This window comes from Mesocricetus auratus, unplaced genomic scaffold (genome assembly GCF_017639785.1).
Source record: "Mesocricetus auratus isolate SY011 unplaced genomic scaffold, BCM_Maur_2.0 Super-Scaffold_100011, whole genome shotgun sequence".
In the NCBI taxonomy this organism is placed as follows: Eukaryota; Metazoa; Chordata; class Mammalia; order Rodentia; family Cricetidae; genus Mesocricetus; species Mesocricetus auratus.
The window spans coordinates 53,613,440-53,630,957 of record NW_024429195.1 but is presented as its reverse complement, the minus strand read 5'-3'; the positions used below and the strand labels follow the sequence as shown (position 1 = coordinate 53,630,957).

The 17,518-nt window shown below is 43.2% G+C and overlaps 1 protein-coding gene across 1 annotated transcript in view; it reads right to left on the bottom strand.

The window, feature by feature from the left end:
* LOC101842723 (RAB3A interacting protein) overlaps positions 1-16,372 on the bottom strand; it is a 36,430-nt gene extending 20,058 nt beyond the window's left edge. The window contains exons 1-5 of the mRNA XM_013121549.3: positions 16,190-16,372; positions 9,502-9,581; positions 6,489-6,769; positions 5,128-5,386; positions 933-1,028 (exon numbers count right to left, since the gene is read on the bottom strand). Of these exons, the coding sequence (XP_012977003.1) occupies positions 933-1,028; positions 5,128-5,386; positions 6,489-6,739 (606 nt within the window). The 5' untranslated portion in view covers positions 6,740-6,769; positions 9,502-9,581; positions 16,190-16,372. The remainder of the gene's footprint in view (positions 1-932; positions 1,029-5,127; positions 5,387-6,488; positions 6,770-9,501; positions 9,582-16,189) is intronic.
* Between the last annotated feature and the right edge of the window lie 1,146 nt (positions 16,373-17,518).

The following is a 17,518-nucleotide window of genomic DNA, read 5'->3' as shown; positions in this document are numbered from 1 at the left end:
CACAGGACTATGTGATTTCACACAGGACACAGCAACTTCACACAGGACTCTGGGACTTCACACAAGACACTGTGATCTCACACAGGACTCTGTGACTACATTCAGGACACTGTGACTTCACACAGGACTCTATTCCATCACACAGGTCTCTCTGACATCACACAGCACTCTGTGACATCACACAGGACTGTGAACTCACACAGGACTCTGTGACTTCAAACAGGACTTTATGACTTCACACAGGATTCTTTGACATGACACAGGCGTCTATGACTCCACACAGGACTCCGTAACATCACACAGGACTCTATGACTTCACACAGGACTCTGTGACAGCACTCAGGACTCTGTGACAGCTCCCAGGACACTGTGACAGCACACAGAACTTTATGACTCCACACACGGCTCTGTGACTTCACACAGGACTCTGTGACTTCATACAGGACTCTATTCTGCATCTGTTTCTCTGTGTCAATGACACTGCTATCAAAAGTCAAAGCAAAGCTGAATAGAAATCTTGGTCCTGACAGCAAGCTATTAATGAAGAGGTATGCCACCTAATGTCCTTCAAATAACCCTGCAGCAATGACTATTCCTCAAGGGTTTACATTCATGAAAGACAATTTTTTTAAAAATCAGCCCCTAAACAACTGGTAAAATTTAAAACTAAAGTTACTAACCTTTCCTTTCACACATGTATGTGTTTAAACCACCAGATATTGATAACCTATGGAATTCTATTTTCTTCTTTACAATATTTTAAATTAGACTACATTTCCTTTCATAATTAAAGATTATGTTCTCTTTCTTCCTTAGAGGGACTATGAACACTCATGAAGCTAGCCATATCCTTCTCAAGATTCCTTCACAAAACCAATTCTATCAACATATAAAACTGAGATGTTGCTCTTGGCCACAATGAACAAACCAACCTCAAATAAACTAGCTGTGAGTTCTTCCAGCTCCTGCCCAAGTTGATCTCGCACTTTCGAGAGTCTCTCACATTCTTCATCTTTTAACTTCAATTCCTATGAGAAATTGATAATTTTGTTTTAGATCTCTTCAGTCTGAAATGAGATTGTATCAACTACATAATAGTTACTAGCTAAATTATAAAATATTAACACCAGTGCCTATATGTTCATATTGAAAATGCCTAGTACCTGCTAGATAGAAGACAGCCAGACAACTACAATTACAACTAATCCCACCATGTTACATTAGATTTCTTCCATAAAATATCCAGAGATTAAATATGAATAATATATAAAAAAGCATATGCTTTTCTCTCAGTATACTTATTTCTACCATGCATGTACTTCTTTTTAATTCTGCTTATTAATACCAATAAAATTAATTTGTTTTTAATGTTTATTCAGAGGAGGTAGATGGCTCAGTCAGTAAAGTCCCTGGGACAAAAGCACAAAGACTCGAGTTTGGACCCAGACCCATATGAAAAAGCCAGGCACAGCAGAGCACATCTGTAACCCCAGCACCGAGGAGACAGGGATGGACAGATCCTAGAGCTCACTGGCCCAGCAGTGCACATTGAGCTGCTAGGAAACTCTTAACCACTCTTAACAGTGGTGAACGAGGAGCCTCTCAGCACAGCCTCACACTAAGGGAAAACCTGTTTTTGGAAAACCATCAAACCACTGCAGACAGGTTGAGAAAAGGCTCCCATGCAAAAACTGATCTCACAGTGGAATGCTGAGTCGCTAAGACCCCCAGAAACACTGCCCTAGAGGAAACCTGTCTAGACAAGGTGTGACTCTAGATTTAAGTGGTGACAAATATATAACAATCATAAGGAAGGCACACTAGCTATCCTGTTCCTTCATTGGAACCTCCTAATACTCCATTAGAAACTCAAGTTATATGCACATGAGAAACAAAAACGATATGTAAAGTTACAGTTAAACAGAAACAAGATGTTCTGGTATGCTACTGTACAGCAGGGTGGCTACAAATAATAATGTGCTGACCATTTCAAACCTATAATAAAAGATTTCAAGAACTTTGTCACTAGAAAATTAACATGATTAAACATGACACAACATACATATATATTGAAACGTATTACATACATAATAGTAATATATTAATGTATATGATTTTTATGTTTTCTGTCTGTTAAAAACTTTTTAAAAAGCCAAATTACCTGTAAGGGAGAAAAAAATCAGATCAGTCTGAAACTTCAACAGCAATACTATATGCCACAAAACAAGGAAGTACTATTTTTTAAAGAATCCCTAGACTATAAATTAAGTGTTTTATATCCAGCCGAGCTATGTTTCATAAGGTCACAAAGTAATACATCTATAAGATCTCAGGAAATGTCTGCCTCATGAACCTGCTTGAAAAGGAAACTGTAGAACTGTAGAACTGCCACTGGGCACTTGCCAAGAAAAGACTGTGATCATCCAGAGTGAGAAATACAGCGAGCCCTGAGTTATATGAGCAGATGAAGTATTAGGACATAAAGGCCACCATGTTACACAACAAAAGCAAACTACTTATTAACATGGTTCAAACTTGAGACATGAAAACTACAAAGTCTGAAATATGTTAGATCCCACAAAAGGAGCAGCACTGGAAACTAAGAGAAACTATCCACAATGAAACACAAGTGGAGGGAAAAAGACTAAGAAAAAGGATAGAGCCCACACTCTTAACGTACAAACAAGTCGAAGAAAGGAACGTAAGAAAGGAAAGATTTTTGAAACAGAAGCCAAAATGTCCAAAATTTTATGAAAATCAAAAACCGACAGATTCAAGAGCACATCACACTCTTTAAAGTGTGTACATGCGCGCATACACACATGCACACATACACACAGACACCACACAGCCCTGCAAAAACTACAGTCATAATAGAAGGGCTTACAGAAGACTCACCACAGCAAGAAAGCACAGACATCACATACAGAGCAGCTTGCTGTGAGAACCAATGTGTGCTGGATGACAAACAAAGCAAAACCTTTTACTACTGAGAGAAAGAATGCATGTATCGGCCTTCAAGTCTGTACCCAATGAAATGAGAAACTGAAGCAAAGGGGAGCTCACATCACCTGAGAACAGGAAACATGTTAAAGGTGGCCTTTCAAACAGAAAGAAAATGCCAGTTGGAAATCTAGATACACATGAAACAAAAGAGCAATACTGGAAACAGCTGTGTATAAAAAACTGAAAATTCTTATGTATTATTTATATCCCATTAAAATAACCAAATACTTAGCCGGGCATTGGTGGCGTACGCCTTTAATCCCAGCACTCGGGAGGCAGAGGCAGGCAGATCTCTGTGAGTTCGAGGCCAGCCTGGTCTACAGAGCGAGTTCCAGGGCAGCCTCCAAAACAATACAGAGAAACCCTGTCTCGGAAAAAAAAAATTCAAATATTTAACGCAAAATAAAAGCATGTGTATAAAGTATATGATAATCACTGCACAGAGCTGGAAGCAAAAAAGAAAATATAGTTCCTAAGATTCTTCCGCTGTACATTTAATGCTGCTGGAAGGTAGACAGTGACAAGTTAAAATAGTATACTATAAGCCACAACTAAGCTAAGACAACAAAAATTAGCCAGTAAGCCAAAGAAAGTAAATTATCAAAAATAGTGAATTAATACAAAAGCAGGAATAAGATAGGAGATGAAACAGAATAACAGAATACAAATAGTAAGACAATAAATTTAGCCAAATTTAACCAATATTGTGTTAAGTACAAATAGTCTAAGTACACCAGTTAAAGGTCACATACTAGTAGAAAGGATAAAAAGCAAAACTTACATTAAATAGGAAGGTACAAATAAATTAAATGAAAACAAGGCAGCTAAGAACCATCAGAATTCAGAATGACCAATGATGTAATTTTGATTCGTTAGTTACCAGAATTCAGAAAATATTTTCACATTCAAGTCCTCAAGATTTGAATCCTAAGTTAATGTTAAAACTATATTATACTCACTTTAATACAATTTAGTATGGACTTGGTCACACATATTCAGTTACCGTACTACAGCTCTAAATGCTACAAACTGAAGATCTCAAAAGAGAGCTAGGAGATAAGCACGCATGCACACACAAAATATAAATAAATGGGGGAAAAATTAGAAAGCCATGGTAGATAGATGGTGGAAGACATGCCTGGACAATATCATGGCAGGAAAGAATTTGACAAATTTTCTCAATTTTTAAAATACAAATTGGCATTTGACATAGCTGTCAAATTTATATACACAGAATTTTTCTTATCATCCCTAAATTGTACTTTTCCTGCCTGTGTAATCAGGAGTAATAACTGTCTTACTCTTAATGTGGATAATCTGTATCTTTTTAAAAATCTTTTTCTGCCAGAGATTTGTCAATTTTATTGCTGTTTTAAAGAATCCACATCTTGTTTTACTTGTTTCCTATTTCTCTTGTTAATTGCACTGACTTCTGCTCAGTCTCTACCATTCCCAATCATCTGCTCACCATGTTGTTTCTAGGCTGATAAAGTAAGATTGTTCATTTACAACGCGTCCTGGGCTAGAGAGAGCACTGAACAGTTAAGAATGTTTGCTGCACAGTCATGAAGACCAGAGTTCAGATCCCAGCACTCATGAGACAAGTTTAGCACCCTGCTATACAGTTCTCTCTGCAATTGTATTTCAGTCTGGGGGTGGGGTACGATAAGAGCTGGTTATAAATATGAAGACAAATAGAAATGTATCAAGGAAAGAAAATTTCCCAATGTAAAATATAGACAATATTCACAATCAGCAGAAGAAAGGTGTTATCACTTAAATAATTCCTCCAAGTAAAAAGAACTAGACAGGAGGGCTTCAGTGAGTGACTACCAAGCCAACCACATAATGAGACAGTTCTTGTGAGACACAATCCCTAAGACTGTTAGAGATAAAGCAAGCCAGACAGCAGCTGGTACAGAGTTTCGGGATCTCACTTCTCCAGTTCCTAGTCCTGGGCAGAGCTTCTTTACCACTCAGCCAATTCTGCACTCACGGACGATGTCCCGTGAGGGTAAGCGTAAGTGAGGGAGAAGTCCAGCACTGTAAGAATGTGTTTATGAGCTGCCATCCCAAGTCGTCATTCTAACAGAAAGTATGGAGACAACATGGTTTTCTTACCCTCTGAGCTTTTGCAAGTTCTTCTTTCAATCTTTCGTAGCCCTTTTCTCTAACTTCCAAAACAGATGGACTCCGTAAACGTGACAGACTATCCGTACTCAACCCAAAGATGTCATCACTGCCAGCAGGAGCCTCTGTAATGGTGGCGCCCTGCAAAAACTCCCTCTCTGCATTGCAGCTGTCCTTCCTTGATGTTAGCTTCGTGAGTCCCACTGCCACTCCAGAGGTAGCAGCTGATGTTGGGTCCGGAACATGAATGCTGCAAGTAGAGAAAGCTCAGAAGGCATATCACAAACGCTCCAATGAACTAGCCAATCTACATCTAACTAACGGCAGGTCCGCACGCCAGCTATGCTTCAAGTGCTCAACAACAGCCCATGTGGCTAATGGTTATCACTCACAGTGCACACCACAGAAATACTTTCATCATTCCAGAAAGGGCTACTGAGTGCTATTCTCTAGGACAGGGGTCACGGACTGCAGCTGAAGGCTGAATCAAGTCTCCACTGCTGTCCTAAGGCTCACAAGCCAGGAATGGCTAACAAGGAATCAGTGAAACTGTATGACCTGTAAAAATTGTATGAAATTTCTGTGGCCACAAGCTTTTATTGCAACAGTCAGACTTATTCATACTACCTGTGGCTGCTTTCACACTGTAAAAAAAAAACTGAAGAGTTGGTACAAAACCTGTATGGCCTGGGGCTGAAGAGATGGCTCAGTGGTTAAGGGCACTTGCCATTCTTGCAGAGGACACAGATTTGAATCTCAGCAACGACATGATGGCTAACAGCCATCTATAACTCAGCTCCAGGGGCTCTGAAGCTCTCTTCTTGCCTCCTCAGTTACTACACATATGAGGTACACATGCAAGCAAAACATCCACATGCAAAAAAATAAAATCTTTAAAAAAAAGAAAACTATATGGCCTGTTAAAATATTTTTTGATCTGGACACCTGCGTAAGTTTGTCAATTCCTGGTCTAAGGATTAAAATGTATCACTCTACATGGGCATACTCAAATTTTCTAAAAAGGGTAATTTAAGACATCCAAGCAAACTTTTAAAAATAATAATACAAAATAAGTGTGCTGGTGATCTCACACCTGACCCTGGTGATCTCACACCTGACCCTGGTGATCTCACACCTGACCCTGGTGATCTCACGCCTGACCCTGCTGATCTCACACCTGACCCTGGGATCTGCGTGCTGGTGATCTCACACCTGACCCTGGTGATCTCACACCTGACCCTGGTGATCTCACACCTGACCCTGGTGATCTCACACCTGACCCTGGTGATCTCACACCTGACCCTGGTGATCTCACACCTGACCCTGGGATCTGCGTGCTGGTGATCTCATACCTGATGTTAGGTATCTCCGCACAGTTTAAACGCCTAGGGGATGAGTACACAGGTTGTGTGGGAAGATCAGAAAGATCTAAGGCATTAGCCTGGAGAGGAGTAGAGCATAAAGACGAAGGATGTGGCCGGTAGATGACACTGGGCGAGGTCGTCTGCTCTTGGATTCCTGGGTCACACACACCAAGCAGGTCCGGAGAAGTAGGGGAAGCAAGGTTCACTTCATGGAAGCCTTCCAAGGGGTCATTAGCCATAGCAAAGGCTTCATCCTAAGACAGTCTAAGCTAAAGTCAAAAGAATAAGATTATTTTCAGGGATTAATTAAAACTAAATCAAAATGCATTAAGCTGTAAAATAATCCATATAAAGTATAAGCTTACAATAAAATACAGTTTAAAATGAAAGCCAAAAAGCCTTCTTAACATTTGCAAAGTAATCTCATGGTAGAAATACTACACAGAAGGTAACCTGATTTGGAAAAGATATGGAAATATAGAAATATTGTCACAGCAGGTATAATCAAAAGATATGAGGAATGAAGAAAAGTCTTAATTTCTTAACTTTGCTATCATCTATAACCTTGGCTAGAAAAAGTAAAAAAGACAGCAACAACAAACACATTTAGAACAAGCAAGCCTTAAGTTCAACTATTCTATTCCACCTTGTACTGGATGTGACTTCAGATATACCAGTGGTTTTTCTTTTGAAATCACTTTAAATTTACATAAGGACTTCAGAGCTCCTGTGTAATAGTCCCCATTATCAGGGTGTTATTAACATTTTTGAGCTGTATGAGGTTTCAAACCACTGATATGTACACATATACATGGATATACACACTATATTTAAGAGTGAGGGTATTCTCCTAACTGACCACAAATCATCATCAACATCTAGTAAATGATTAAAACTACCACCAAATGCACAAGCCCCGATCAAAATTCACTGACTGCTCCAACTCTGGACTTTATGGGTCAGGTCCAGGATCCAGTTCTGGGCTATATGCTTCATCTTCCTAAACCCAGATGATGGGCCAGGAACAGGCCTGACTACCACCACCATCCCCAAAACCTCCCCATCACCATCCCCAATGCCTCCTCACCCCCATCTCCTGGCTGCCATGAGCACTGAAGAGAATCCCTAAAATCACTCAGGAATACCGTGCTCCTGATAAACATTTATTTCATGGCCATTATTAACAAGTATACTTCAGTTTCTACATTAGCAAAAAATACTTACTTTATATAGTATTTTACAAATGATTTTACAAAGTTTATGCAAAAAATAAGACCTGTCTCCCTTAAGTTGCTCTTTTAATTGTAAAACTAGGAATCTTGAAAACCATTGATTTTTTTTTTTAATCTTATAGGGGAAAGTCCAAAAAGTGAGAGCCTGCAAAGGCCTAAACTGGCTCCTTTCCAGCGAGGCCCTTCTAGAGAGCCCGGGGCCATTGTGAGCGGCCCTCCAGACCTCCAAACCAAGAAGCAGCTGGGCATGTCCCTTCCCCCACGAACCAGAAATACCCATTCACCTGCCAAACTGAAGCCCTCTCACACCCCCAATAAAAAGCCTTAAAAATTACCCAGCAGAGAATAAGAAGGTTACAAAACATAGATACAATTAACAGTCTCTTAAAATTACAGATTACTACGTGGCCATGTATGAACAACCAAAATTTTGTCAAATCTACAAATGTCCAGCTTCAAAGTAAGTAAATTTACTAATAACAAATTTATTAACAGCAAATGGTACTTTCAGTCCTCGAAGTTCAACTAATTTAATGTAAAATACTTCCTGTGCCAAATGCAAGCTCAGATAGTACTTTCTAAATTAATTTTTCACCTAAAAGAACCATTTTCACTTTTTACATGATTCACACACAAATATGCAGGCAGGAAAAGTTTATGCTAAAAGTATATATTTCATTTTCATATAGTTTACTGATTAATTCATGTTGAGGTACAGGAAATAAACAACTTTGAAATGTGTTTACACTAAACTGACTTTCAAAGTAAATTGGGCGATCTCATGTGTACAGAATCATGCTAACTCACCCCATCTCCTCTTCTTATCCCTCTCCCACTCTTGTCGATGCTTTCTTTTCCCAAGCAGCGTCCCTCCCATCCCCAGATCCTTATTTTATCTGTGCAGGTCTTATGCAGACAGCCACAGCTGCTATATGCCCAGCACTGCAACAGCCGTGCCACAGAACAGCGCCTGGAGTCCCTCTGTCCTCTGGCTCTACTACTCTTCCTACTCCTCTTGGGGATGTTCCCTGGGCCAGGCAGGGGCAGATGTATCACTTGGGGCTAAGCACACGGCAGTCACTTATCCTGAGCACCCTGGCCACTTAGGATTCTCTGTATTAACTACTGCCTTCTGCAAAAAGTTTGACTGACCCACACTGGTAGTAGCACGAGCAATAACACACATATTTAGAAGGCAGTTAGGCTTCCGTGTTCACTTAGTAAAACATCAGGAGTACATTCTGTGCTAGGGTCTGTGACGTCTCCAGACATAGGTTTATGACCAGGTTTACAGTATCAATCATAGAACAGTTCTCAAATCCAATCAGGAAGCAACTGGTTAATCCCACAATGTTGTTGCCACGACTGTACAAATGGACATGTCTTACTTTACAGGTCAGGGCTGTAGCCTGCAGGATCCACAGCTGGTTTAGGAGACATCACAACACCTTCTGGCACTATGATCACTTGGCAGCAGAAGGAAGCTTACAGCTCAGTGCCAGCCTGCTTCCTCTGTCTTACATCCAGTACGTGGTGTCTCCCTCAGCAAAGGGTGCTTACCATCTAGGACTGGGCTTAGCCAAGAGCAATGGCAGGAGCCTGTATTTAAACTGACATTTTATCAGTAACCATGGCCCTTCCTTCTATCCCTCTTATGTCTAATTCAGATGTGTATACCTTAAAGGATCACTCAATTACAGAGTACAACATCATTTTAATTTCTAGAAGTGCAAAATGAGAAAATCTTCTGGAAGAAAATGAGGTAATACCTAGCAAAGCGGCAGGTTGGTGCAGCATATGACCCAGCATGCTCTTAGTGAAGAATTCAGCCCAAGGATAAACAGGCAAACTGGAAAAACAAAGAAGACAAACATTATCATTTGTAACAGCAAAAGACTGTGTATGTTGAGGTACAGCCTCATAATGAAGTGTTACTTGTGCATATAAAAAGAGGAATAGTATCTGCACACACTGTTGGAGTGACCTTGAGGATAAGCTGATACATTTAATAACAGGGAAAATAACAGTGTATAGCAAGCTACTTTTTAAAACTTTTACATGTAGAGGATAGGTGGGTACACCAGCACACATTTGATTCTCCATTTATAAACATTGTTAAGAGACTACAGCTAGAAATAAACAAAGGTTATATGGCATCAGAGTAGTAAAGCTAAGGATCTCAGTGTTTAAACATTTAATTGTTATTATCACTGTGTATGAATGTGTGTAGGCATGATGTTGTCACAGGGCCCATGTGGAGGATCAGAGGTCAACCTGCAAGCTCCAGACCAGTCCACTCTCCATAAGGCCCAGGCTGACCCAGGTTATGGAGTGAGACGCTGCCTCAAAACTCCAAAAAGGATTAGAAGTGTGTTTTCCTCCTTTCAGTTTATTCTTTACAGACTACTGAATGATGGCTGGGGCTGGGCGACCAGGCCATGTGCCCCCCACCTTTCTCTTTTCTCATTTTACACAGGGTTTCAGTAGGTAGCACTGGTGACTTAGACCTTTCTATGTAGACCAGGCTGGCCCCAAACTCAAGAAGCCTCTGCTTCTTAATGTTGGAATTAAATCAATGTGCCACCACACCTGGCCAGATTTTTTTTTTAATTCTCAGATGGCTTTTAAATTTAGCATGAATGTCTAAAGAATGGCCCCAAATTAAACATTAGATTGCTACTTCAATGGTAGCATGAACATGAACTGAAGTGTTACAAACTCCCCCATTAGTTCACTTTGTTAAACACCTCCGTAGACTTTCAGTATATACAACAGAAGGACAGTCACCAGGTTCAGCTCGTTGGGGCACCAGGTGCAGCCAACATCTAAAAACACAGCAGCAGACAGACTTAATCGATGGTATGTGGTCCAGCAGAGCCAGGGATAACCCTGCAGGCACAGGGAATGAAGGGAGAGGGTGCCCTAAGGAGAGTAAATTATAACTTACATCGTAAATGCTAGGGAGGCATCCACTGGATTGACAAGGCAGGGAAATAAGATAGGACGCTCAGGGAATAAGGGTCGGATGCTAAGGAAACTAGCATCGGAAACAGTGACAGAAAATCAAGCCAGGAAGGCAGCTGAGGGACAGACCATTAAATGCTTCATTTAACATGAAACTGTTTCTTGGCGTTTATCCTGAAGAGTCAGACCTTCATCTTGAGAAGCATAGCCACACTATAATGCAGTCATTAGAAAGAGACAACTGGTTGAATGGTTACCACAAAGGGCTACATAAATTATAAAGGTCAGACCAACGCCGAGGTCATACCCTGGGAATACCCAGAGCAGGAGTTAGCTTTATTTTAATCTGCATATACACAACCTAGCTGAGCATCACAGCATCCTTTAAAATGGTCCCCCATCCTTGTTACAGAAACAGACTCAACAACAAGCAGTCAAAGTCAAATAGTCAACAAATAAGACGATGCAAGTCTGCTGTGTCTGATGCCAACACCTGACCCCACTTCATTAAAGACACAGTTACAAGACAAAACTGACCTGAAGACAGGAGCAGCCGACAGAGTCGGAAAGACACAGGATTTCTTAGGTCAGTCTCACTGCATCAACCCTATCAATCCTGAGAGGTGGGAACATCCACACAGAAAAACGTTACCATCTCAACTTCTCTTACTTGTGCTCTATTTCCTCAAACAGCCATTGAAACCAACCCTAGGTGTCACTTTTTGTGTCCTTTCTATTCTCTTTGGTTACTACTTTGTTGAGATTTTTTTTTAACTGTGAAAGTCTTTGAGAGAGCTGTGTGTGTGTGTGTGTGTGTGTGTGTGTGTGTGTGTGTGTGTGAGTATGTATGTGTGTGTGTGTGTTCATCCCTGTACATGTGGTGACCAGGACAGTATCTCTGGTGTTGTTACTCAGGCACCATTCACCCTGCTTTGAGGAAACGTCTCTCACTGATTATGCCAGGCTAGCTGGCTGCTGAGCTCTGGAGATCTGCCTGTTTCAGTCTTTGGTCTGCACCTGTGGTGGTTTGAATGAGGGATGTCCCCCACAGGTTCTCCTACAGAACACTTGGTTCTCAGTTGTTTGGGGAGGTGGTGCTTCACTGGGGATAAGCTTTGGGAGCATATAGCCTAGCCCTACTTCCTGCATGCTCTCTCCGCTTTAAGCCTGCTGTAAAGATGGGATCTCTCAGCTTCCTGTTGTGGCTGCCTGCTGTCATGCTGTCCTGCCAATACGGACTCCTGCTGGAACTATAATCCACACTAAACTCCACTATAAGCTGCTTTGGCCATGTTATTTCATCACAGCAACGGAACAGTAGCTAACACAGCGTTTTCCATGGGTTCTGGAATCAAAGTCAAGCAAACACTTTCCTGACTGAGCCTTGTCCTTAACTCTCCTTACAGGACTTTGAAAAGCACAACATGCAAATTATAATAAACAGGAGCTTGATTTTACTAAAGTCAATGTAGTCCAGTGTCTTACTCAGTTGCTAAAAATGAATGAAATCTATCATTTGTGGGAACATCAGTGAAATAGGTTAGGTACAGAAAACAAAGACTTCCACGTTCCCAGTCAGTGTACAAACTTAAAACACTGGTCTTTGTTAACTACTAGGAACAAATCTCACATAAGCTTCAAGCATTCTGCTAACTAACTTCCACCTTCTAAGCCATCTTAGTCTGTGGCTATAGCTAGCGAACCATGTTGCCAATATTCAGATGTCAGTCTATGGAACTACCTCTTCCAGCTCTAAGGTGAGAGAACTCAGAAGGAAAAGGCAGACAGCATAATCCAAGTTGTCAAAAGCACCCCTCCTCCTGCCCTGATCCGCAGGGCTCTCATTCGGAACACTTCAGTTTCTGGCTTCTCCAGTGCAATCCCTCCTGAGTTTCAAGCCCAAGGCTACAGCTCCAAATTGGACTTAAATAAAGGAAAGCCAGCTGTCCAAGAGCTCCAAGAACCACCTCCTCAAGCCACACCCAGTTCACATGAAGAGGGCAGCTGTCCAAGAGCTCCAAGAACCACCTCCTCAAGCACACATCCAGTTCACATGAAGAGGGCAGATGCAATGCAGATATCAAAATCAATAAAGAACTAAACAGAACTACGTATCCAACACTATAGAAGCAAGTGAGTACGGCGGGAGTACTTCTTCCCCATTACCTAAGTGAAGGAGGGTCACAGGAGAAGCACAGATCCACCACAGAAGCCTTGAGGGAGCAGGGGTAGCTGAGGACAGCATTACAATAAGGAGAAACCACTTAAAATTCCCAAATCCTGACATTTAGGGAATCAAATAGACACAGTAGCAAAATTGGTTGTCCTGTGTTTTAAAAAGAATTACATGCCGGCCAAAAGTTTAAAGATGTATCTTCCTGAACAATATCCTTACAAGTTTCTGTCTTACCTTAACACACACCTACCTACCAGTCATTCCTGCTTCCACCCCAGCACCCATTACTGTAACTTTCTGTTTTGATACTCAACAAAATGTATACATATATTTCCACCTCCATGTATGGATATACATCCTTTAAATTGTTTTTGTTGGGAGCTTTTGCTTTTTTTGCATCCTGGGAACTGAACTCAGTCTCTCACAGGCCGCTGAGCTATACCCTAGCTTCCTCTAAGTTTTGAGGAACATATAATATATAGGAGTATCACATGCTCCTCCAACCTTAGACTCTATAGCTTCCTTTAAGCCCCACTGGCTTGCAAAGTAGATACCCAATGAATATTTCATTTAAAAACCTCTGGTGACATAAGAATTACATATTTGCACTCACAACTATCTCATAAACGCTAAATTAAAAACAATTTTTTCAGCATTACGACCTGCACATGAAGTGGAAGAACAGTAATTAGGAACAGGCAAGCCTTCAAACATGACCTGGTGCGACGCCAGAGTGACTAGGAGCAAGCACAACTTACACAAGAAGCAATGGCTGAGTAATGGTCCCAGCCCTGCTACTGAAGCTGCCCAACTTCTAATCTACCTGTCACTTAATTAGCCATATGATCCTGGCTAAGCTTCACAACCGCTCGAGTCTCAATTTCCTCAATTAGAAAAAGCAAGGGGGTATAAATGACCTATCTCCTGGTTGGTGAGAGAAAATGACCTGGAGTCAGCTTGGATCAGGACTTGGCACTCGAGAACCAGGAACTTAGCAACAGTGGCAACAGCGATGTCACTGTCATCAGAACACCTGGGTCGTTTTAATCAGACACACAAATAACAACACCTCTCACCTGCAATGCGCCCCCCACCCCTGCTAAATGCAAAGCTTTTTTCAGCAAGATCAGTAACATAAGGAGCAGACTTTAAAGCTCTGCTTGAGAGCCCCACTTTTTTTTTTAAATCCTAGCTTTGATATCAGCCGGTAATAAATGAGAACTAAGTACCACAAGCAAGTCATTCTGACTCTCTGCCCTTCGGTTCCCAGGTCTGTAGAATCTGATAAAGCTCCTATAACCTAAGATTGTCCTTAGGACTAACCAGCCAAGGGTAGCCTCAAACAACAGGCACCTTGCCCAATCTGTGGTCAAGCTAAGTTTGTTCTTCTTCCCTCCCCCACACCAACGGAATGTCTAACTAAATCCACATCCCACCCATATCATGTTGGGGTGGAAACACGGAAAATGGCCAAATACTGGCCATTTTAAATGATTTACTCAAGGTCGCATGCTTGGTGAGACAGAACTGAAGGTTGTGGCATTCTCATTGGAGCTAAGCTGCCCAGCACAGAAAGGCCTCTCCAACCCCTGCAACACATGCAAAACTACAGGTTTCTATTGTACCACAGCATAAAAAATGAGGAATGGGCTATTCCTAGGAACGTCTCCATTTTTAAAAATAGTTGTAGAGCACCCACATATGCAGCAGGGTAGAGGCTTAAAGAAAATCTGGGACAGGACTGGAGAGATGGCTCAGAATTAAGAGCACCAGCTGCTCTTCCAGAGGACCTGGGTTCAATTCCTAGCACCCACGTGACAGCTCACAGCTGTCTGTAACCATCCAGTTCCAGGGGATCTGATTCCTACATACAGACATATTTGCAAGCAAAACACCTATACACATAAAATAAAAAGAAAATCTGGGGTAAAGGCCATTTTTAAAAGTATGGAACTATACTGATTCAAAAGTACAGCTAGATTTTAACAGAGACATCACTAATCAAAACTTCACAAATAACAGCCCGTGGGAGGTTTAGATGTATTTGAAATCACTGGAAAGTTGCTATGTGACGGGAGCAAGGAAGCTTCCATCAAGCACACTCATTCACAGAGATATGCATTAATTCAAAACCTCGTTGGACTGGAAAGAGAAAAAAGTTTAAAGATGTTTGTGCTTATGGTAAGAATGCATCACTGAGTAAACCTGTATAATTGTTAAGGTCCTGGGACGCACTCACTAACTAAAGCCGTTAGGATTGGATCACACAGGCCACATTGGGAACTCAGTGTCTATCCAAGCACGAAAAGTCCTCTCAAAATGCACAGCCCTAGTAAATAAATAACACACGCTAACCGAACCTGTAAAACTGGTGAAATATTTAACAGTATCAAATATTTACAACGAAGGCCTGCATACCTATCCTGCCTCCTCTTTTCCTCGCGATTTGTCATTCATTGTCTAAAAACAACAACAACAAAAAACTTAACAGTGTAATGGGCAGAAACTGGGTCTTTCAAAAGATTTACAATAGAACAGTTTGTTTTAATCCTCTTATCGGCCTCTCCTCCAATTATGCAATCATTCCACAGGGGGGAAAATAATAATGATAACATCGCAGGGCTCTTTCCTTGACCGGGGGACACTGAGGAAGTGTATAAACAGGTAGGCTGGAAACCGGCAACATTTCCTTGAAACTCAAGTGCCTCTGGGGCATCCTTTCTAACTCGGTGCTGAGTGCTCCAGCCAGCCAGCCATTACGGATCGATGTTTTAATCTCCAACAACTGCCAACTCTTGGCGTGCTGCAGCGTCCACCCGGCTCCATCCCTTCCCCAGCCTCCAAGCTGCTTTTCCGGGGGGCGGTGGGGCGAGCGGCCCATGAGGGGGAAGGGGCTGAGCCGGTGTCCTCCCACTCTCGCGTCCGAAGTCAGGCCGGACCCGTCGCGGACGAGAAACCGGACACCCGCTCTCGGACCAGCGACCCCCGTACATCCCCGGCCAACCGCGCCGCGGGCGACTTCGGCAACTCCGTGACCCAGGCCGCGCCGGGCAGCCAGGTGAGCGCCTGGGACCGCTCGCCCGCAGAGTTAATGAGTAACCCGGTGAGCCGGAGCCGCCGCCCTCCCGGTCCCCGGGGCTCCGCAGTGGGCGGGCGACATCCGCCGCCGTGCCCGCCGCCTCCTGCACCTGCCCGGCCGCGCTCCGGGCCGGCGGGACGGACGAGCGAGCGAGCGAGCGAGGCGCCGAAGGGGGGCGGTGCTCACACTGCCGGAGCCTCTCCCTCCCTGCCGCCCGCCCGCCCGCTGCCGCACTCACCTGCCGGATCCGCCGCGGCCACCGCCCGCGCTCAGCGGCACTCGCACGCAGAGCCGCAGGGGAGCGCGTCCCCGTCCCCCTCCCAGCTCCGGAGACGCGGAGGAAGGCGACGGACCGACAGTGCTCCACTCCGCTGCGGCCGGGCGCACTGAGAGGGGAGCCGTGGAGGGAGAGCCGACTGCGCCTGCGCAAAGAGCCGAGCGGGCGGGGAGCCGAGAGCGGCCGTCCCCCGGGAGAGAGGGCGGGGCTGGAGGCGGGGCCAGAGGGGGCGAGGGCCCCCGCTGCTGCGGCGCCCCCTGGCGACAGGAGGGGCTCGGCGCAGGCTACCCCGTGCGGAGTTCCGGGTCATCCAAGAGTGGTTTCCCTAGGAACCACTCTGGCTGGGCACCCCGGGGATAACGTGGAGGATACTGAACTCTCCTGGAATGGGAAGAGGCTTTAGGCTGAGTGAGTTGAGGACGAGCAGAACCGACCTCAGATTCACCGTCCATGGATACCTGAAGCTGGACCAGGGAGTCGGGGATAAGGGATGGGGAGGGTCAGCCCAGATCCTGTCTAGCAGTTTCCAGAGCTCTTCATCTTTTACCGAAACTATTTTTTAGTTTTGTTTATCAAACTTTCATCCCACATTTGTTCTTTCAAGTTGAAAAAGCCAAAAGCCAAAGTACAGACGGAATCAAGCTCTGGAAGTACAAGCAAGCGGGGTGGGGAGCAGCCATCCCCGTTATCTTGGTCAATGTTTGTGATACTCAGAAAAAGAGGCTATCATTCTGTGTTGAGTACATCTAAGAGGTGATAACCAAAAGTAGGTTGTGTGTGTGTGGCTCCTATGATCAGCCACCTTCTGACCTCTGTGACCTTGAGCACCTCAGTCTGCAATCCACGCAATCTTCCTGCTAACAAATGGATATAAGAATGGCTACCTCATTGAGGGTTTGAGGGTTTAAATGGTTTAATATATTCGATCAGTGTGCTGCACGACGGTGTCCAGGGAATGTAACCCTCCTACAACCCAACAGAAACCTAGAAAGTCATAACTATCTAATAACTCGTCTCCTATGTATTACCATTCTCAATTCCCAAAGAATTCTTAAATTTGTCTTGTTTCATTCATCACATAGGGCCTTCATCATTCCTAGACTTCTAACTTCTCCCTTATGTTGTGAATCCATTTATTACATTTCATCTCTGTGAATGCTAGACAGAAAGTCTCTCCTCTCTCTCTGTCTCTCTCTCTTCTCTCTCTCTCTCTCTCTATATATATATATATGAACCATACATTAAGCAAATATGTATTTACTCATTGCCACAGTGAGAGGACTTCCTGGT